At 41.4% G+C, this 23,524-nt stretch overlaps 2 protein-coding genes across 2 annotated transcripts in view; both read right to left on the bottom strand.

Moving 5' to 3' along the window:
- Positions 1 to 9,995, bottom strand: part of atg14 (autophagy related 14) — a 36,490-nt gene extending 26,495 nt beyond the window's left edge. The window contains exons 1-3 of the mRNA XM_055640461.1: positions 9,740 to 9,995; positions 1,401 to 1,463; positions 1,183 to 1,225 (exon numbers count right to left, since the gene is read on the bottom strand). Of these exons, the coding sequence (XP_055496436.1) occupies positions 1,183 to 1,225; positions 1,401 to 1,463; positions 9,740 to 9,948 (315 nt within the window). The 5' untranslated portion in view covers positions 9,949 to 9,995. The remainder of the gene's footprint in view (positions 1 to 1,182; positions 1,226 to 1,400; positions 1,464 to 9,739) is intronic.
- Positions 9,996 to 15,790: 5,795 nt separating this feature from the next.
- Positions 15,791 to 23,524, bottom strand: part of tbpl2 (TATA box binding protein like 2) — a 28,479-nt gene continuing 20,745 nt past the window's right edge. The window contains exons 5-6 of the mRNA XM_055640462.1: positions 17,876 to 17,970; positions 15,791 to 16,078 (exon numbers count right to left, since the gene is read on the bottom strand). Of these exons, the coding sequence (XP_055496437.1) occupies positions 16,002 to 16,078; positions 17,876 to 17,970 (172 nt within the window). The 3' untranslated portion in view covers positions 15,791 to 16,001. The remainder of the gene's footprint in view (positions 16,079 to 17,875; positions 17,971 to 23,524) is intronic.

Genomic DNA, 23,524 nt, shown 5'->3' on the forward strand with positions numbered 1-23,524 from the left:
TTGTAAGCCTATGCTGCACTCCCTCAATAGCAAGAATGTCCTTCCTCAAATTAGGATTTTTATTTATTATTAAAAATTAAAATTACAATAAAAAATTAGAATTTTTGATTGCTTTTGAAATGCAATTTTTAAAATACATTAGAGGAAGTGAATATTATCAGATAAAAGTCAAAGAATACAGTTTTATTCAATGTCGAATAAATGTTGATATGACCCTTTAAAACAAACGATGCAATTGTTCCACTTTCTGAAATTGAACAGCAGATTCACTTAGCAGAATTGGAGGGATATAATTTTAAAGCACAGAATGATTCAAGGGTTTTTGAACATGGTTGTTCAGCAATGTTGTTTCTAGAAGTATTTTGTCAAAGACCCTCGGCCTTGGAACAGCAGGAGCAATATTTAGTCGCCTGGAAATATTGTGCTTAGTAGTGGGAAGGGATAACATGCTTTGTAACAGCCAAAGGATGGCTTTGGAACAAAGGAAGATGGGTGGCTGAGAGTCTAACAATGTTTGGAAGGTAGTTAGGTGTTTGGAGGTGTAAGAAATATTAGGAGAATTTTAAGGAGGGGCAGGAGCGATTATTAGTTGTGTACTATGGCTGAAGGAATCAAAAGAACATCATTATCATAGAAAGATATCATGCCCATACTGAAATGTAATGCTTTATAAACAGCCACATTATCTGGACCTATGACTGAGGTTCATAGGATGCAATGGGAAGTAGATTGCAGGAAACCGTCATGATTGCAGAAAGATCTCGAGGTTCAAGTGAAATGTCAAGATGTGCATCAGCACTTCCACTAATGTCTTCTGCCAAACTCCTCTTTGTCTTTTGGTCAGAAGTGGAGCTGTTCAATGCTGGCCCCACAGTTGCATATTTTTGTATAAACCCCTGTACTTACAAAGTAGTCTTTGCCACCCCAAAGTATTCATCCAGCCTTTGACGGAAGAATAATGAATAACACTCACACTTTATTAATGCCAAATAATATCAAGACCATAAATGTTCAATAGGTTTAAAATCTGAATATGGTTGGTCATGCATGGGAAGGATTGCCCAATATATATAATATATATATTAATTATTTTGATTATAAAGATAGAACTGAACCTTCATGCAGCAATGTGAATACACAAGTCAAGATGTATTTACAGGACACACTGTATAATAAACTCACCAACTGATCAGTTTTCAACTTCCCTTCAACAGCTTTTATAACTCTGAAATAAAATGAACAGAATTGAAATCCATAAATAGGTTCACTCAAATAGCACGAATGCAATATTCATTATTTCATTCGCTATTGGAAATACGGAACTAAATGTTAGTAATCTCATTCACGTGCTGAACTAAAATGTAGATGATACTTCAAAACAAAAGTCAATAAATTCTTACTGTTGCTGATACTTTTCCTTCTCATTCCGAAAGAGCTTTAACCGTTCCATCTTGTCAGCATATCTATGGGAAATTAGAAACCTCATTTCTTGATTTAGTAATAATGACAATTCACACATGAAATTATTTCCCAATTAAATCTACCAACTTGCTTTTAAAGGCAAACCATAACAAATGTTTCAAAATTGTGTAGCAAATCATTAATAGAAATATGGAATAGTTTTCATTTTAAGGTTAATGGTTGATGAATTCATGATTTACTACACAATTATGAAACATCTGTCATGTGTTAACTTTAAAAATAAATGTAAACTCTTTGGGAAACAATTCAAACTTTATGCACTGCTATTAACAATGGTATTTCAAAATGCGATCTTACATACATTGCAATATTTTAATTTTTAAATCTCAGATTTTGAAATCCTGAATTGTTTTATCGAAATATATTGAAAATAAACGCTAACTGAATTACTGTTACAAGGACAAAGGACAAACAGCATTAGTAATGATTATAGTCAGAACCACACATGTTACATTATGTATTGCATTTACCATCTCCTGAATGATTTGCCTGCTAAAAACAAGTCCTATACATCTTCGATAAAGAGTCCCTGACCTAAAATATTGACTGTTTCTCTTTCCACAGATTGTGGTGGGTATGTGGAACGAGCTGCCAAGGAGGTACTTGAGGCAGTTACTAGAACATTTAAAAGACATTTCAGCAACTACAGGAATAGGAAAGGTTTAGAGGGATATGGACCAAACGTGGGTAGGTGGGACTAGCATAGATGGGATAAAGGGCCCTTTTGCATGCTCTATGACACTAGATACTATATGTCTTGCTGAATTTTCAAGCATCTTCCATTGTTTATGATTTCTAGCATCCGCAGTTTTTTCCATTGCATTTTTCAACTACAGGTGCACAACCTTTTATCCGGAGTTCCGGAAACCGAAAAGCTCCGAAAACCGGACATTTTTTCCAGGATGTCGTCTGCACACCAAAGCTCGCGTTTGGCGCCAAACTTGACCCAAAACGACCCACGGTCAACCCAGGTCTGTACTACAGTAGCGGCTGCCTCCTCCCCGGAGAGACACTTAAACATCTGTAAATCATTGCTTAAATGTTAGTCAGTTAGTTTGGAGGGCTTTTATGTGAAGGGGGGGTGGGGGTGAAGGGGTAAACTTTAATTCTTAGTCCCCTACCTGGTCGGAGAGGCGGGGAACGGGCAATGCCTTACCGGGTCGCCGTGCAGTAAGCTCCAGAGCGCTGTGGCCGCCGACTCCCCCTTCACCTCCCCCCCCCACCCACCACATAAAATCCCTCCAAACTAACATTTACATGATTTAAGCAATGAAGAGCAATGATTTCCCGGTCTCCGGGGAGGCAGCCGCTCCAGACTTTTCAAGCCGCCCACGCTACCTACCTAATCTATGCTAAAAATCTTCCAGAGAGAGAGAGAGAGAGAGAGAGAGAGAGAGAGAGAGGAAAAGCAAGGGCTACTTGAAGTTAGAGAAGTCAATGTTCATACTGCTGGGGTCTAAGCTACCCAAGCAAAATATGAGGTGCTGTCCCTCCAATTTGCACTGGGCCTCACTCCGAGTTAAAGTGTTGAGCAACCGGGAGATCAGGTAGGTTTAGGCGGACTGAGCAGAGGTGTTCAGCGAAACGATCGCCGAGCCTGCGCTTGGTCTCGCGGGTTCATTGAAAAGTTAGTGTAAAAAAAGTGATAAGGCATATTAATCAAATAACATCCAGTAGAACATTAGATCCTCTAGTCGAGCAGCACTAATGTCCTAGGTGTGCTGAATTAATGGTGCTTTACCGTAAAATAAAACGTAGTCAACATCTGAAATGCTGTCTACAGTTCCAGTCGCCAAACAGGAAGGACTTGGTAGCATTAAAGACGTTACAAAACAGTTTTACAAAGGTATATCAAGAATTGGAGAAATTGAGTTATGCAAGGGAAATGACTGGGCTGGGACCATATTCTTCACAAAAAAAGGGACAGAGAAAGAATTGTGCCTAAAATTATGAATGCCTTAGGAAAAAATTAATATAACTTATTTCCTTTGGCAGAGATATTAAGTGGATTGTATTGATTTGAGCTAAACGGTAAATGGGTTAGTAGGAAGTTGAGAGAATTGTTCCACCATCCCCATGCAAAGAGCATCAGCAGTGTGGCTCTTGGTGCTTAAAAGGATGGTGAAGTCATTAACTAACATCATTTTTGAAGAGATCTTGGATAAACATTTGAATAACTATACCCATGTGGCTTAGACCAAGAACTGGGATGCAGGTGATTCCAAAGCCTTTTCTGTATTGTAAATTTATAATTTGAATTGTCTCAGTTTTAATATAAAAGACTGTTTTTTGTTAATTTATTACTTTCGATGGACAGAATAAGGAGTACGACAGTTGGATTAAATTGCAGTCTTTTGAACGGTGGACTTGTCAATCAGACTTTCCATGGTCACATGAATGCAGAGTCACTATATTCCTTCCAGAGAAACATAACTCCATATATAGCCAGCACGGAGATTATCCAGAACAAAATGTCAGTAATTTACTAAAAAAATGTGGTTGCCTCCAAGGGTCTGAGCACAACTTTCAGAGTGTACTCCTACCTACTCCACTTAATACACCCATGCTTTACCTTTATTAAAATATTACATGGGCCTGAGTAGATAGAGGGCACAGGTTTCCTGATAATTCCTGTGTTACAACAGCATGGAACCAAGTGAACCGGTAGCACTTTTCTATTTGCCATCTTTGTATGCCATTCCTTGTATGTGAATACTTGGCCATTAAACTTACTAATTAATTAATTCATCCATTCATTCAATCATTCATTCATTCATTCATAAATTGTTGACATCAATTTGGACCCAGGTTTGATGACATTTGGCGATGTCTCAAGTTCTCCCTGTAACTGTGGGTGTCTGCCAGGTACTTATTTTGTCCCTCAACATAAAAGGGTAACTGATTACTGCAACTAACTGGCAAAAGAATCAAAAGAAGAGTTGAAGGATATGCAAAAAAGAGTTACAACGCAGGACCAAGGTTAAAATAAGAGGGCGAATGGGACTGATGAAACTACACCATTTGGGACTGGCCATACCCCAATGAGCCAAATAGCCTCCTTCTGCATCTCAATAAGTCATTCACAAATTTGTGTAATGGGCCCAACAAGTTATTTCCGATTGTCTAAATATATTTTCTTAATATCCCTGAACTGTCTTATGATTTACATATCCAAATGCCTTGTTAAAGGTTGTGGTTGGCTTGATCTGGTTACAGTATTTGAAACCTCTAGTGTTAATGTTTCTAGCAATTTCTCAAGAGTGACCAAAGTTAAACAATGACTCAACTGCAGGAAAAATAATCAAGTCCAATTACAAGAGAAATCCTGCAGCTGGCACCATATCAAGTGTTATTCTTTTTAGCTTCCACCTTTGGTTGGCACAAACTTTCACCTTACCTGATACTGTTTGTAATAATACTTCTCAATCAACGGGAAGTTTTGTGTCAGGGTGTATTAGGTACCAAACCAAGCTGTTTTACACCAGGTTTCAATGTGATGATATGATTTGCTAGTAGTGAAAACCTACAATATACCACAAGGCTACGGCAAACAATTTGGTGATTCTTCTGACACATGCGGAACTTCATTATTTTTGCCACCAACTTCCACTCTGCACCTCAAATTCACCTGGACTCTCTGTGACATGTTTTCCATTGTACAGAAGTACAATAGCATATTGACTGGTTATATCACAGCCTGGTTTGTAACTTGAATGCCCAGAAACAAAGGAGGCTGCAGAGAATGGTTGACATTGCCCAGTCCACCACAACTCAAATGCCCAGGAAAAAAGGAATCTAGAGAGTGGTTGACACTGCACAGTCCATACTGACCTTCCCCACTCCGCATCAAAGGGATCTATAGGCAGCTAGTATCATTAAAGACCCTCACCACCCTGGCCACACTCTTGTTTCACTTCAATCATCTGGAAGAATTTATAAGAGTCCGAAAATAAGTGACCGCTAGATTAAAGAATAGCTTCTCCTCAACAGCAACCAGGCAATTAAACAATACACAACACTAACTGCAACTATGAGCTATGGACCATTTTTGGATGCACTAAAGGAGTTTTTTTTTTAACCTGTATTGAGGTTATTAATTAAAATGGTGTTTATTATATTTTCTCTGTTTATTGTTTATAGGCCTGTTAAGTGGTTACAAATAAGAATTCCATCGTTCCACTGTCAGTACATATGACAATAAAACATTCTTGACTCTTTCTTGAGCTACACTATTGGTAAAAGACAAGGAAAGAAAAGCTCATTCCCTGACCGGGGTGAAGAGTGATGTCAAGAGTAAAGTCAAGGGTGTTTAATAGACATATGTACAGACATAGAAAATATGTGCAGGAGTAGGCCATTCGGCCTTTCAAGCCAGCACCGCCATTCAATATGATCATGGCTGATCACCTAGACTCAATGCCCCGTTCCTGCTTTCTCCCCATTTCCCTTGATTCTGTTATCCCTAAGAGCCACATCCAAATCTCTCTTGAATTCCATAGATTCACAACTCTCTGGGTGAAAAGGTTTTTCTACCATCTCAGTCCTAAATGGCCCACCCCTTATTCTACGCTAAACTCCCTCAATAGCAAGAATGTCCTTCCTCAAACTAGGAGACCAAATCTGCACACACTACTTCAGGTGCGGTCTCACCAGGGCCCTGTACAACTGCATTAGGACTTCCTTGCTCCTATACTCAAATCCTCTTGCTATGAAGACCAACATGCCGTTTGCTTTCTTCACTGCCTGCTGTACCTGCATGCTTACTTCCAATGACTAATGTAAAAGGAAACCCAGGTTTCATTGCACCTCCCATTTTCCTAATCTGACACCATTCAGATAATAATCTGCCTTTTGTTCTTGCCACAAAAGTGGATAACCTCACCTTAATCCACATTATACTGCATCTGCCATGCATCTGGCCACTCACCCAACCTATTTAAGTCACCCTGCAGCCTTAAAACATCCTCCTCGCAGTTCACACTGCCACCCAGCTGTGTGTCACATGCAAACTCGGCGATGTTACATTTAATTCCTTCCTCTAAATCGTTAATATAGTGCCCTCCATAACGTTTGGGACGAAGACCCATCATTTATTTATTTGCCTCTGTACTCCACAATTTGAGATTTGTGATAGAAAAAAATCACATGTGGTTAAAGTGCACATTGTCAGATTTTACTAAAGGGTATTTTTATACATTTTGGTTTCACCATGTAGAAATTACAACTGTGTTTATACATAGCCCCCCCATTTCAGGACACCATAATGTTTGGGACACATGGCTTCACAGGTGTTTGTAATTGTTTAGGTGTGTTTAATTGCCTTCTCAATGCAAGTAAAAGAGAGCTCTCAGCAGCTCGTCTTTCCATCACATTTGGAAACTTTTATTGCTGTTTATCAACATGAGGACCAAAGTTATGCCAATGAAAGTCAAAGAAGCCATTATAAGAATGAGAAACAAGAATAAAACAGTTAGAGACATCAGCCAAACCTTAGGCTTACTAAAATCAACTGTTTGGAACATCATTAAGAAGAGAGCACTGATGAGCTTACTAATTGCAAAGGGACTGGCAGGCCAAGGAAGACCTCCACAGCTGATGACAGAATAATTCTCTCGATAATAAAGGAAAATGCCCAAACACCTGTCCGACAGATCAGAAACATTCTTCAGGAGTCAGGTGTGGATTTGTCAATGACCACTGTCCGCAGAAGACTTAATGAACAGAAATACAGAGGCGACACTGCAAGATGGAAACCACTGGTTAGCCGCAAAATAGGATGGCCAGGTTACAGTTTGCCAAGAAGTACTTAAAAGAGCAACCACAGTTCTGGTAAAAGGTCTTGTGGGCAGATGAGATGAATATTAACTTATATTAGAGTAATGGCAAGATAGGCTGTGGGTCGAGGAGATTTTTTGTGCAGTTTCGTGACCCAACTCACGGAACTTCACGAAATTTTCACATATTGTGTAAAAATATTATATAAATCATCCCTGAAACTCGTCAAGAACAAAACCTGCACATTTTTTTAAATTAAATTAGAGAAAAAAACTGAAAATATTCGGGTATTTTTAGACGTTTAACATTGAGTTGGGCGCCAGTTGGCCAATCATGCGCTTTTTTTCAGGCTAGCTAGGCAGGGAGCACACATCATGGCTAAGAGTACTTCTACTGATGCCTGTTTTACTGGAGATTCCGATGAAGGTTCTTTGTTGTTCTGTGGAATACATGTCGTGAAAACTTGCAGCAGGGTAATTGAATTTAGTGAGAAAAGCATTAAGAAGTCTGAAGACTGTGTAGCTAAGTGGATAGAAGTGGAAGAAAGGTTTGAAATCAAAGTCGATGCTAAGGTGCTGCAACACAAAGAGGACAGCCAAGTCGTGAAACCAGTCAAACTTTGTGAATCAACTGGAACTGAAAGGTAAGATCTAAAGTCTGAATTTATGAATATTAATATGTATAATTTAATTGCACCCTTTTATAATGTGAAAAAATGAGATTTGGAGGCTTGTACATTCACTCATTCATTCACTCATTCATTCATTCATGAAGTTGAGGGCCTAAACTATGTGTATCCATAACAAAGTAAATTAAACATTTTCACTAATGCCAGCTTGTTGTAGTCTAATAAATCTTTAACATCTAATCTCGGAGCTGCCTGCGATCACTTACCTAGTAAAAGTGCTCCGACCGCGGGGCCTAGGTACTTAACATAGTGAAGCCGCGGTCTAAATTAAGAAGCGGCCGATTTGCGAACGCAAAGCCGCAGAGTGTTTGGATCATCTCCGCGGGGTGGGGTGAGGGGGGGGAGGAGGTTGCACATAGGGCCGGCCATAGCGGCCGTTTCCAGGCCCCGACCACGGGAGAAGAACGGAGGAATATTCACTGCACTTTATAGGCTTCCATCGGAGTGAGAAATGGTCAGAAATGGCTGATGTTTATGTAGAAATTAATTGGTGTATGTGAACATGAACTAATTTATCTATTGTAGTAACAGTGTTATTCTCATTAACATTAAGAAGATGTTGAAATTTTATGAATTGAAGTCCATGCAGGCTTAATGATTATGAGATGGGCTTTTTTGTATCCTCTGCCTGACCCTCCACTTGAACTAGCCTATCAATGTACTTATCAAAAGACTTGGAATCTGATGAAGAATATTCAGATGAAGATCAGATGTAATGTAAACAAATAAATTGGGGAAATAAATGATTATATAAAGTTTTATTTTAATGTCGATCGTTTCACTGTTTATTTGGTCAAATGATTTAAACAATGAGTGAATTACTTATGATAATGGCGTGCTGGTGAATGACAGAGCGACAGTCCACCCACCCATCCACACATACACTGGTGACCACAACAAGCATAAGCTAAAGATGGCTGCAATTCAGGCCTGGCAGAGCATCACCAGAGAAGACACTCAGCAACTGGTGATGTTCATGAATCACAGACTTCAAGCAGTCATTGCATGCAAAGGATATGCAACAAAATACTAAACATAACTACTTCCATTTACATTGCCATGTCCCAAACATTATGGTGCCCTGAAGTGGGGGAGGACTATGTATAAACACTGCTGTAATTTCTACATGGTGCAACTAAAATGTGGAAAAATACCTATTATTAAAATCTGACAATGTACACTTTAACCACGTGTGATTTTTTTCTATTACAAATCTCAAATTGTGGAGAAGAGGCAAATAAATAATGATGGGTCTTTGTCCCAAACATTATGGAGGACACTGTGTATATTGTAAATAACTGGGGTCTCAGCACAGAGGCTTGCGGCACCCCACTAGTCACTGGCTGCCACTCTGAAAAGGACCCGTTGATTCCTGCTCTTTGCTTCCCGTCTGCCAACCAGTTATCTACCCCGCTAATACCCCCCCAAAACCATGTGCTCTAATTTTGCACACTAATCTCTTGTGTGGAGCCTTGTGTCAGATAACGGAAACATGAAACGATTCAATCACCCGCATGTCGGCTATTAATTCCCTCCGCAAATGCTGTCTCACCCGCTGAGTTACTTCATCACTTTGTTTATTTTTGTAAACCAGCATCAGCAGTTCTTTGAGTCCACAGTACGGCTCTCGTCACCCCTCCCCTCCGGCGATGTGACCGTGCCTTCATGACGCAGCAGCCCCGATACTCCCCCAACCCTGCGAGCGGCCTGTGACCCGCGGCCGTTTGGCCCGCCAGCCTCCGGCCGCTCGGTGCACCCCATGTTTGTCATGTCCTCACTCCCGGCAGACAATACCTCTCCGAGTTCCTGCTGTCGAAGTAGACGAAGTCGCCGGCCAGGATACACTTGGCGCAGGTTAGGCGTCTCCTGGCCGTGTTGCAGAGCGGACAGCGCTCCACGGCCACGTACAAGCCCTCGGCATCATCCACCGAATCGAGCGGCGCGGTGGCGGCGGTGACTATGGTGGCGGCGGCTCCGGCAACAAGCAGCCTGGGAGACGCCATGCCAAAGCCGGGGTCACGTGGTTTTGTTGTACTGCGGGGTGTTGTGGGTACGGACTGCGTCTGCTCTCACGTGTTGCGGGGGCTTCCACCAATCAGCATCGCGCCCGACGGGCCAAGCAGGAGGCGCGGGCCCGCCCCCTGGATGTTGACAGCCGGTAAACAAGGGGAGGTGGGACATTACCCCCAGGGTCCACATGACAGGCAATGCTGCTGTCTGTCTGTGTGTGTGTAAGGAAAAACGGAGAGTAGATTGACGATGATTTGAAGACTCGAGGGCCTGAGATATAGGGAAAGATTGGACAAGCTAGAACTTTATTCCTTGGATCGCAAGAGGCTGAGGGGTGCTCTTGACAAAATCGTGAGGGGAATTGATAATCTTTTCCTCTAGTTCTGTGGAAAACTAGAATCAGAGAGCATAGGTTTGAAATGAGAGGGGAAATATTTAATAAGAACGTGAGGGGCAACTTCTTCACGCAGAGGGTAAGAGGTATATAAGAGGTATATACGAGCTGCCAGAGGAAGCCGTTGAGACAAGTACAATAATACCAACATTTAAAAGATATTTGGACAGGTGCATGGATAAGAAAGATTTAGAGGTATTTGGGAAAAACGTGGCCAGGTGGGACTATCTAGATTGGGCATTTTGGTCAGCACAGACGGGTTGTGCTGATGGGCCTGTTTCCAATACTGTTTAAGTCCAAGTATGTACAGTATATTGAACGAGTTGTCAGAGGAAATAGTTAAGGCAGATATAATAAAATTTAAAATAGTACTTTATTGTCATATATATCTGGATACCTATATTGAATTCTCCAATTTTAGGTAACTAACCCACAAACACCTTTTTTTTCCCCCACACCTCTTTCCAGTGCCACACCTTTTCTCTCACATTCTTGTCCACTCTTTCTCCGTCACTAATGTCCTTTGCTCTAGCTTCACATGTTACACTTCTTCTCTCATCTCTATAGCCTTTTGTCTTTTCATCTCTGGCCTTTATCTAACCCATGTATGGAGAACATGGGTCTATGAAGTTTCAGATGAGAACCCTTCTTCATATGAGGCATCTTGGTCAGCGTGGATAAAGGGCCTGATTCCCTGCTAACTCTTCGAGTACTAGGTATGACACTGGCAATGTTGAATGTATAGAGGCACTAAGACAATATGAAGGGTTTTGCACAGGTTTTGGTTTCTATATACATTTTTATCACGAATAAAGTTTGTTTTTCAAATTTAAAACATAAGACATCAAGCGAATGAGCGTTTTTTGTTGTTTGGTTGAAAACGATAATTCCTGACGTACACTGAAAATCTCTCTTGCCCTACTCAAACACAGAAAGCTCTTTTGAAGGGTTTATCATGGACATATACCATTACGGGTTAGAAAAGTAAATGTTGGAAGTATACCAAAGATCGCAATATCTCAGGACACACACATTTCTCCCACTGTCCATCCCTCCCACCCCTCTGCCATCACTTGCTTTGTTTCCCTCCCTCCAACATTAGTTTTCCAAGCCCAAGTCCCCCTTTTCTCGTTATACCACCTCTTACCCCTGTCCTCTTCCACCCAAATTCCTCCCTCTGGTATTACATTTCACTCTCCTTACCCAACACTCTTTTGTCTCCTTTTCACTTCTCACCTTTGTCACTTACTCCATCAACTTCTCCTCACCTTTCTCTCCCCAACTTCATCAGTCTGAAAAAGGATCCCCAATGTGCAAAAGTTGTCTGTCCATTCCCTCGACAAATGCTGCCTGGCCCGCTGAATCTCCCTGCTTCCAGGGAGATGCTAACTGCATTTCGTTGTCTCTGTACTGTACACTAACAATGACAATTAAAGTTGAATCTGAATCCGAATTCCTCCAGTACGTTGTGTTTTTGCTGTAGATTCTAGCATCAGGTATTTTGTGTTAACAGTTTGCAATTTAATAGTATTCAGTTTGAAGGAGGGGTGTTTTCGACCTCCCCACCAACGGGGGGAGGGGGGGGGAGAGTAGAGGGGGGGGGGGAGGAGAGGGGGGGGGAGAGAGAGAGGGGGGGGGAGAGAGAGGAGAGGGGGGAGAGAGGAGAGGGGGGAGAGAGGAGGGGGGGGAGAGAGAGGAGGGGGGGAGAGAGGAGGGGGGGGAGGAGGAGGGGGGGGGGGGGGGCGAGGAGGGGGGGGGGGGAGAGGAGGGGGGGGGGGAGAGGGGGGGGAGAGGGGGGGGGGGGGGGAGAGGGAGGGGGGTAGAGGAGAGGGGGGAAGGGGGGAGGGGGGAGGGGGGAGGGGGGGAGGGAGGGAAAGGGTAGGGGGTGTGTGGAGGGGAGGGGGGGTAAGGGGAGGGACAGTGGGGGAGGGGATGGAGGGGAGAAGGAGAAAAAGAGGGGAGGGGAGGGGAGGGGGAGGGGGAGGGGAATGGGGGAAGGGGGGGGGGGGGGGGGGGAGGAGGGAGGGAGAGGGGGAGGGAGGGGGAGAGGGGGGGGGGGAGAGGGGGGGGGGGGGAGGGGGGGGGGGGGGGGAGGGGGGGGGGGGGGGGGGGGGAGAGGGGGGGGGAGAGAGGGGGGGGGAGAGGGGGGGGGGGGGGGGAGGGGGAGGGGGGGGGGGGAGAGGGGGGGGGGGGGGGGGGAGAGGGGAGGGGGGGGGGAGGGAGGGGGGAGGGGGGGGAGAGAGGGGGGGGGAGGAGGGGGGGGGGGGAGGGGGGGGGGAGGGGGAGGGGGGGGGGGGGGGGGGGGGGAGAGTGTGCCTTTTTACTTCAACCCTCTGAAACAACCATTGCAGGCAGTGCTTTTTACCTCTAACCATATTTTCATTTTCAAACCAAATTAAGGGTACTCACAGTGCTGTAGACATTTGTCAGTGTCATTCAGAGCTCTGATTGAGGCATACCACTTGCAGAGACTGATTGAGGCACACCACTTCCTGGTTTTATAGTTCCTCCCTTTCCCTCCAGCAGGGGCAGCAGAGAGAATGGTGAATTTTGTAAAAACATTAATATCTCTGTCAATTTTCATCGACGGGAAAAATCCTCGGCACACATGCGGCGGAGGGGGACTCTGAGCGAGGTGGCCAAAAATGACGGCCGTAGGTGGTGGCGTACTCTCGGACATCGCAGCACAGAAAGCCAAAATCGGTCAAGAACAGACTTTTAGTAATATAGAAGATAGATATATAGGGCATTGTCTGAAGTTTTCCAATGCCAAGAGTCAATGCTTACTGATTAAGTTTTGCTGATGAGTGTTCTTTGTGAATAGTACACAAGTAGCAATAGTACACAAGATCAAAATCAAATCTAACTCAAGTGTGGCACAGTGGTGCAGTTGGTCGGGCTGCTGCCTCTCAGAGCCAATGGACCCCGGTCTGCTTGGACCAGACGGATAAGCTGCAGGCATTCAAGGTTCAAGGTATTTTATTGTACCTGACCACTGAAGCCCAGTGAGCCAGCACTGTACAGACATGCTTAAAAAAAATGCAAGTCACACAACTACATAAAAATTAACATAAAAGCTCCCCACAGCAGATTTTAACAATATTCACCTAATCCAATGAAGGTGTACTTTTTATTCAGTTTGGCGGGGCAGTCTAAATTGTTTTATTACGATCGATCCTGAATCAGCTTGCTACTTTCGAAAACTACTTCACCGCTAAACTCCTCAGGGGCAGTCGAAGCTCCTGTTCCTTGATTCTCCCCAAAGTCGATCCCCAACCAGGGACTGCGATTCCACGATGTAAAGTCCTACCCAATCCTTGGAGTCTTCACGTTTGACTCAGCAAAGCTCTCCACTTCCTCAGAGCAGGAAGTATCAAACAGTAAAGCGATACGGTATTTTTTGTGACTTTTTTTCATGTGCACCATAAAAGAGATTATGACCTTTTCTCTCGTCGGGTCTCAGTCGTCGTTGAGGCCCCCCCCCCCCCCCGGCCTCCAACAAGCTAAAGAACACTAAAAACTAGGTTAAAACTACTAAAACCGTCAACGGAGAAGGCCGGGACTGGACAGCTTTGGTGTGGCGCCATTGCTGGCGCCACCCAATGGACTAATTACATAAATGCTGCTGCCATAGAGTCGGAGGATCTCTACAAATGTGGTCACGGCGCCGAATTTTGAGGCTCCCTGGGGGGAGACGGATTGCGGGCACTTCTGTGCACAGTGTACCAGACCACTCCCGCCCGAGTTGCGGGGTCGAACAATCCTGGAGTAAAATGTTGTCACCGCTGCCCCGCGCGGCTGGAATGGCCCCGGAGCTCATTTTAACACATATTCACCTCCATATCAAGAAGGTGTGTGCGACCTCGCACCACCCGGACATGGCTTTAATGGCCGCGGGACAATCGCCATCGCCAGCCGGGGGCTATGACTTTGACTCTGACATCGGGGGGGGGGGGAGAGTGCAGTGGAGGGATACGTTTATTTGGCCTCCATCACAGTTATGTGATGGATGTTTATGTTAAATGTAATTATGTTGTGTCTGGGGTCTATTTGTGTGTTATGTATGGCTGCAGAAACGGCATTTCGTTTGGACCTCCAGGGGTCCAAATGACAAATAAATTGATTCTGATTCTGATTCTGAAAACACACAAATCTCCCAGACTAGATGTCTCCTCTTCAATGGGCCAGTCCATGAATTCCCATAGAACATTTTCATTTTTCACTCTATGCTCAGTAGTGTGTATTGATTTCAGTTCGTACGTAGATATGTGAAGTATCAAGATGTCTCTAGGGGATCCTGCTTTTGCCACTATTTCAAAGGGTTCCAACACAAAAGGTCATCTGTCCATTCCCTCCCTAGGGGCTGTCTGATCTGCTGTTCCTCCACCACTTTGTTTTGCTAAAGAGATTTCAACATTGTTTAAAATTTCCAATGAAACCTCTAGGTAGGATATCAAACACCCACTTGTGGCAAAAAATAAAATTAAGATTGCAATGAAAATGTTTATTTTTGCCAAAATTATAATTACAGTTTGAGATGTGGTAACATTTAGAATTGTTTTCCATTTAACATTTTGATTCAAATAGTTGGTATCCTTAATACTTAGAGATATACAAATGATACAACAATTACCTCGAAAACATTAAACTTTTCCACTCACATCAGACAAAATTAAACATCATTTCATAATACACGTCTTTGTTTTACCAAAGAACATCTTAAAGGGGGAGTAAAGGAGCTGAATATGCAACTCCAGAGATTAATATTGGAATCGCTGCTTTCAAATTTATACTAACAGTTTGGTTCAACAATTAGTTGGCTTTGTAGATGGTTATCTTTGTAGATGGCATAAAATTAGGAACCAAAGTGAAGATACAGAATGACCCGAACAAAATAGATGTGTATAAATTATTAATTTAAATTGAATGCAAGATAAGTGGATGCTGCAAATAAAAAGACAAAAATAAACGACAATTAGAAAAATTTAAATGGAAAAAGAAATTTCAAAACTATATGATAGTTATAAATATATTTAAACCTAAAGAACAGGATATAGAATGAAATTATGGTTTATAATGTATACTTCAGAAAGTAGAGTAATAAATTCAGAATATGGATTGGGAACTGTGTCCAGTCCTGGTTATTAAGACATGAATAGGACACCCGTGAGCTGGTGTTCACAAAGCCATGGTATTGTGAGTTAATGTGGGGGGAATAAAACAAAGAACTTTGCTTTTTCAGTCTTGAAAGGAGACGACTGAGCACTGATCTTATATAATAACTAAGTTGATGATAAGAATAAATAAAATTAATAAACACATAAATGAAAGGATCAAAATGAAAATGTTAGTTCCATCACAAGGAGGTTTTCAAATTAACCATAATTATTGCATGGAATAAATTTCCAGTTGGAATATTGCTCAATGAGAAACGGTGTTGGTGTTGTTTGAATTCAAATGTGGAACCCCCTCCCCACTTCCCAACTAACCTCTGAATATATATCTCTGGAATTTGTGAATGACATCTGGTGTGGCCCCAAAAATTTCATTTTTCACTCATATGCACAGCAATGTGCATTGATTTCAGTTCTCACAAAGATATGTAAAGAACTGACTGTATCAAGATGTCTCTAGAAGATCCCGTTTTTGCCACTACGCCTTCTTAAATCCTTTTAAGATGGGATAGATGTTCTCAAATGCTTCATAGATTTCCGAACGTACTTTGGCACCTGGAGAAAAACAAGTATTTTTAACTATTTTTGATTATCATTACACACGGGTGAGGTGCCGGAAGACTGGAGGGTGGCTAATGTTGCACCTCTATTTAAAAAGGATTGCAAGGAAAAGTCTGGGAACTATAGATCAGTGAGTCTAACGTCTGTGGTAGACATATTAATGAAGAGGATCATGAGGATTAATATGCATTTGAATAGAATTCATATATATCTTATCTCTGACTGGGGACTGATTAGGGATAGTCAGAATGGTTTTGTACACAGGTTATAATGTCTTACAAATCTGATTGAATTTTTTGAAGTAGTAACCAGGAAGGTTACTTGATGAGGGCAAACACATAGACATCGTCTATATGGACTTCAGCAAGGCATTTGATAAGGTTCCGCATGGTTAGGCTGCTCTGGAAGGTTAGATCACATGGGACCCAGGCAGAGCTGGCCAACTGGACATAGAATTGCCATCATGGTAGGAAGCATACAGTAATTATGGAAGGTAGACAGAAAATGCTGGAGAAACTCAGCAGGTGAGGCAGCATCTATGGAGAGAAGGAATTGGTGAAGTTTCGGGTCAAGACCCTTTTTCAGACCCTCCTTCAGACTGAAGAAGGGTCTCGACCCGAATCATCGCCAACGTTGGCAGGAGGATATGTTGAGAAAGTAGTGAGTAAAGCAGAAGGGTTCCTGATTTTCATAAATGGAGACATAGAATACAGTAGTCGCAAGGCCATGATGAACAATAAATAACGGTTTGAGCCCAATTGAAGTTTTACATCTAATTCTGGTTAGCAAATATAAAGGATATAAATATCTTTGAGTAGGTGCAGAAAAAATTTACTTGAATAGTTCCAGGTCTGAAGGATTTCAGATGCAAGATTAGACTAAAGAAGCTCGAGTTGTTTTCAGAGCAGAAAAGATTGTGAGAAACAAAAGCAGGTTCCTGTTTAGATATGTAGAATCTGCTCTTATTAACAATCTGGAGATAGATATAAAATGATGGTCATAAGGTTTTTAAAATCAGAGAAAGATAAAGTGTTGGAGTAACTCAGCACGTCAGGCAGAATCCATGGAGAACATGGACCCTTCTTTAGAGATTTGTTATAAAGTGGAAATCGTCGCTTCAGAGCCTGATACAAGCAGTGCTTTCACAGGGAATTGGACGAGCACAAAGGAAAATAATTTAAAGGATTACGAGGAAAGAACAGGTGAATAGAAGTGGATGAAATAGTCTGTAATAGGCCTTGTGGGCTGGACAGAATGGTCTCCTGGGACAGCACTGATGACCTGCAATATGAATGGTTTATGTAATATGATTTAATATGCAGCTGAATTAGAGTTTCTTTCACAGTACCCATTTTAATAACTTTAGATTATTCGAAAAAGTCTGGAAGCCATGCACCATATGTTCAAATATGTTTGTATTCCAAAACATACGTTTTGAATCAGAGAAAGGACTCTTAATAATTAACAGTTTTTCAAAAAAAATCAGGAAAATAAAAGTAGTAATGAAACAATGAAACATCTACAATTTAAATCCAATTCCCACTTAAAGTTAAAATAAAATTTGTTAAATGACATAAAGTAGTGAGGTACTTGTTGTATGTGCAATTGTTGTAAAAACCAGTGCAAAAACCAGTGCAAAAAGACTTGTCCTACCCACATCAGAAAAGTTTTTTGTTTTTTTTAGTTTATTTTTCTTGAAATATGTCCCATGCAGCAAAAATTAAAAGTGCATTTATTGTAATCATTCTTAAAATGCAAAACTTAAAAAAATAGAGTTAGAGATTTTTTTACCTGTCAAAACAACCTTGCCAGAAACAAATATGAGCAAAACAATTCTTGGTTTAACCATTCTGTAAATAAGACCCGGGAACAATTCTGGTTCGTAGCTGGAAGTGAAAAATAGTGAGAATTAAATTTGAGAATGTAGGCAGTCCTAAAATGCAATTTGGTTGAGATTCAGTTAAGATTTCTAAAATGTTGATTATATCCTTCTCATCTTCTTACAGGGGTATATTCCATTTGTACAGTGCCCAAATCTACAGAACCTTAGTCTTTTCAAAATAAAAGCCAGATCATTTTCTGAAGTAATCTCACCATGGCTGGCCAATCTGCGTCACCAGATCTACAGTATTTTCAAATCTCCTCTACTTAAACACTGTAATCATTTATTGTGCATTACCTTCCTATCAAACTGATGCTCATAGATTTGAAAATATCAGTATAATAATCCTGATTTAGAGGCTAGCCAATTAAACATATATAGCTTGAAAATTAAAGAATGAAGGATAAGTCTTGTAAATTGTTTAGTAAGTACTACTGGCAAACACTTGTCATAGTATTTTTACTTCTCTAGGTGAATAATAGCACACTGCTGCTCAGCCAGATAAATCATTAATTAAAAACGATGTGGGGGGAATTCAGTAAAAATGCTTTGGAATCGTTTGAAACCCCCAAATTGTAAAAAAAAAAAAAAAAAGGCTGATTTTATGTGGTTCCAGTCCAGAAGAAGGACTTGATCCAAAATGACAACTGCCAATTTCCCTCCACTGATACTGCCTAACCTACTGAGTTTACTTCAGATTCCAGCATCTTGTATTTTGTGTCGCCATTTTACTGCTCCACTGCGAAATATCTTGATATCCCCTCTTTGAAAAAGTTAATCTTCTTTCTCTAGAAGGGGTACAGTCTCACGGCACCTCCTCTGTGATCCCCACTGCTCTCCTGCTCTTAGACTGTGTTTTCACTCAGTCTCGCTACGACAGCCATGTGTCCTTCAGTACTTGCATTTTTTAAAGTAGGGGGGCTGATCACTGGCCGTGGGGGTACCTGGCAAGGGTGCGGGCGGAGGGTGGGGCAACCCCCCTCTCACAGTAGGGACTTTTTGGAATTTTATTAAAATCATGTTTTAGTGCATTGTAGAAGTATGATTTCAATGTTTTTTTGTTTGAAGTATTTTTAAGAATGTAGGGCCTACATGAGAGCTTAGAGCAGGTGATTATTATTTTTGTTATTGCTCGACCTCCAATAACTGGGGGATAATAATACAGGCCATCCCCCACCTCAAAAAGTGGAGGGATATATCCTCCATCCCCCCCTCTCCCCCCAGGGTTCGGTGCCAGTGCCTTCCACGGTACAGAGTGCCCCGGGTGGGTGGGGTATGTCATGGTGGGGGGAGAGGGGGGTAGAGAGGGGTGTTGTGGCGGAAGGGTGGTGTTGGGCAAGAGGTCATGCAGGGAGGTCTAGAGTTGGCACCAATATTGCTGCTCGAGTCGATGGATGCAGTGGATGGCGGCCATTTGGCCCATTGAGCCTAGCCCGCCTGTTGCTAAGTGTAAGGCAAGGCAAGTTTATTTGTATAGCACCTTTCAACAACAAGGTAATTCAAAGTGCTTTACATAAAACATTATAAGCATTGGAAAGAAACACATATGAAATGACATTTAGATGTAAAACGATTATTAGATTATTCAGATAAAATAATTACAAAATTAAAAGCAATCAAATAAAATATTTAAAATAGAATAAAACCAGGAATAGAAGTTACAGTGCAATATAGGTAATTAATAAATTGTATTGTTTACTGAAAGGCAGCGGCAAACAGAAAAGTCTTCAGTCTAGATTTAAAAGAGCTGAGAGTTGCAGCAGACCTGCAGTTTTCTGGGAGTTTGTTCCAGATATGTGGTGCATAAAAACTAAATGCTGCCTCTCCATGTTTAGTTCTGACTCTGGGGACACAGAGCAGACCTGTCCCAGACGATCTGAGAGGTCTGGGTGGTTCGTAGCTAAGCAGAAGATCAGAAATGTATTTTGGCCCTAAACCATTCAGTGCTTTGTAAACCAACAGTAGTATTTTGAAATCAATTCTTTGAAAGACAGGAAGCCAGTGTAAAGATCTCAGAACTGGAGTAATGTGATCTACTTTTTTGGTCTTAGTGAGGACTCGAGCAGCAGCGTTCTGAATTAACTGCAGCTGTCTGATCGACTTTTTAGGGAGACCTGTAAAGACACTGTTACAGTAGTCGAGCCTGCTGAAGATAAATGCATGGACAAGTTTTTCCAAATCCTGCTGAGACACGTCCTTTAATCCTTGATATATTCTTTAGGTGATAGTAGGCTGACTTTATGACTGTTTTTATGTGGCTGTTGAAGTTCAGGTCTGAGTCCATGACTACTCCTAAGTTTCTGGCTTGGTTTGTTGTTTTTAGCATTACCATTTGAAGCTGGGTGCTAACTTTTAATCGTTCTTCCTTGGCTCCAAAAACAATTATTTCAGTTTTTTCTTTGTTTAATTGGAGATTTAATTGGTTTAACTCTGGTTCATCCAATCGTTGATTTGCTCAATGCATCTACTCAGTGCTTGTATTGGACTATAGTCTCCTGGTGATATTGTTATGTAGATTTGTGTGTCGTCTGTGTAACTATGGTAACATATTTTGATGTTTTTCATGATCTGAACCAGTGGAAGCATGTAGATGTTAAACAGAAGAGGCCCCAGAATGGAGCCCTGGGGAGCTCCACATGTCATTTTTGCACGCTCAGATGTGTAATTACCTATAGACACAAAGTAGTCCCTGTCCTTCAAGTAGGATACAAACCATTTTAATGCTGAGCCTGAAAGTCCCACCCAGTTTTCCAGACGGTCTAGTAATATGTTGTAAATCATAGAACTCTCTACCCAAAAGCAGAATAGGAGAACCTTCATCAGAAGGACTGGTGCAGTCCTCACTAGTCTGGTTCATCTACACTTCACACATCTCCATGTTCACTCCATGCTCCTTGGGAAAGCAACCAACATAATCAAAGACCTTTTTCACCTTGGTCATTTCCTCTTCTCCCCACTTCAGTCAGGCAGAGATATAAAAGCTTGAAAGCATGTACCACCAGATATAGGAACAGCTTCTTCCCCGATGTTATCGGACTACAAGGTCATAGTTCCAATTTTTCAACCTATTGCATTGTAAACATTAGACATTTTCTCTGGAACGTTAATGCTACAATGCTGTAAAACTATATTCAGCACTGGTATTTTTTATTTGCATTATTTGTTGCACTGATGTACTGAATATAGTCACGTATAGCATGATCTGATTTAATTGAATAGCAAATAAAAACATTTCACTTCATCTCAGTACATGTGACATAATAAACTAATACCTATACCAGTTCAAGATGGCAGCCCAGAGCCAACTTTTTCAAAAACCAGTTGGAGATAGAAAATAAATACCAACTCAGCCAAAAACAAATGCAATAATGTAAATGTCCAATGAGATCATATTCTAAATAACATTAGAAGTTTACATTTAATATACTCAATAAAATTCCATTTAATTGATTGGAAAAACAAAAGTAATAAATCACAGGAATGGCATCAGATTCCAAATAAATAATAAAAATGATAAAAACAAACCTGCCTTCATCACTTCCACTGGAAGCTCATTCCACACAGCTACCACTCCTGAGTAAAGAAGTTCCCCCTCATGTTGCCCCTAAACTTTTGTCCCTTAATTCTCAAATCATGTCCTCTTGTTTGAATCTTCCCTACTCTCAATGGAAAAAGCTTATCCACGTCAACTCTGTCTATCCCTCTCATAATTTTAAAGACCTCTATTAAGTCCCCCCCTAACGTTCTGTGCTCCAAAGAATAAAGACCTATCTTGTTCAACCTTTCTCTGTAACTTAGGTGCTGAAACCCAGGCAACATTCTAGTAAATCTCCTCTGTACTCTCTCGATTTTGTTGACATCTTTCCAATAATTTGGTGACCAGAATTGTACACCACATTCCAGAATTGGCCTCACCAATGCCTTGTACAATTTTAATATTACATCCCAACTTCTATACTCAATATCATTGGAAATAGTTGAGGCAGGTACAATAACAACATTTTAAAGATATTTGGATGGGTACATGCAGAGGAAAGATTTAGAGAAATGTGGGAAAATGGGGCATCTTGGTTGGCATGGACGAGTTGGGCCTGGAGATATTTTCCACACTGTATAGCTCTTATGGTACTACGGGCAGCGAAAGAAAATACTTGTCATAGAACAGACAGGAAGACGTTGTCGTGTTAATTTTGGTTCCTGTCATATAAGGTTATGATTCAAGGAAATCTCAATTATAGGCAACTTAAGTAACGTGTTCACACTTAGTTGTGACCAACAAATTAGACTGCCATCTGGTGGCAATTTAAAATTGGATTGATTTATTAAAAAGTGATGGGATATTGAATTGTTAATAATGCAGGAGATTAAATTAATGATTCAGGTTTTGCAGGGAATTATCAGTGTTTAAGCACCACCCACTTCAGGATTTATGTGCCAATATGGAAATCCCAAACTCATTGGATATTATTCACCCACAAAGTCAGAGTGGAAGCAAGAGATACGTAGTCACAAGGGATTGCCAAAGAGGGTGTTTGCGTATGTCAACATAAAATGTTGTTAATTTCTAATACTTTTAATTTCCTTGATGTCAATAGTTTTTGAATGTGTCCGATGATTAGTCCCATTCTACAGTGCTGTTCCAATCACTGTCCTTTTTTTGTATTTGTAATGATATATTTAAAACAAAAGTGTTTTCTTCTTGTACTCTGGTCCGGCAAATGTAGAAAATTAACATTATGAACATCTTTCAACATATATCCTAAGTTGATGGGAATCAGCAGCATTAACGTTAGGGTTAGCCCGTGAAGGTTTGGTAAAATCAACAATTCCTGGAATGTTACAAGTGACCTTTTCTGATCTGAGAGTTCCGTTCACAAATGCTGCGTGATCCACTGACCTACTGCTGCACTGTGTTTTGCAATTAGTTTCACTTGCTCGATTAACTTTCATTGCCCTAGTGAAGTAAATATATTTTTACTGGGCTTCTGATCCTAAATACCAGGCTGTAACTGGCTTGAAACATAGAAACATAGAAATTAGGTGCAGGAGTAGGCCATTCGGCCCTTCAAGCCTGCACCGCCATTCAATACGATCATGGCTGATCATCCAACTCAGTATCCTGTACCTGCCTTCTCTCCATACCCCGATCCCTTTAGCCACAAGGGCCACATCTAACTCCCTCTTAAATATAGCCAACAAACTGGCCTCAACTACCTTCTGTGGCAGAGAATTCCAGGTGGATAATTCGATGCATTGGACACTTTACAGTACTTACAGAAATATCTTACAGAAAGAGCAGGAGAGCAGTGGGGATCACAGAGGAGGTGCCGTGAGACTGTACCCCTTCTAGAGAAAGAAGATTAACTTTTTCAAAGAGGGGATATCAAGATATTTCGCAGTGAAGCAGTAAAATGGCGACACAAAATACAAGATGCTGGAATCTGAAGTAAACTCAGTAGGTTAGGCAGTATCAGTGGATGGAAATTTTAGGATGCGATAATTATTTATTTGGACTTGTGCACGCCAGCAGTGCAGATCGGACATGAATTTTGTAGATT

Source organism: Leucoraja erinacea, chromosome 9 (assembly GCF_028641065.1).
Source record: "Leucoraja erinacea ecotype New England chromosome 9, Leri_hhj_1, whole genome shotgun sequence".
NCBI classification, from domain to species: domain Eukaryota; kingdom Metazoa; phylum Chordata; class Chondrichthyes; order Rajiformes; family Rajidae; genus Leucoraja; species Leucoraja erinaceus.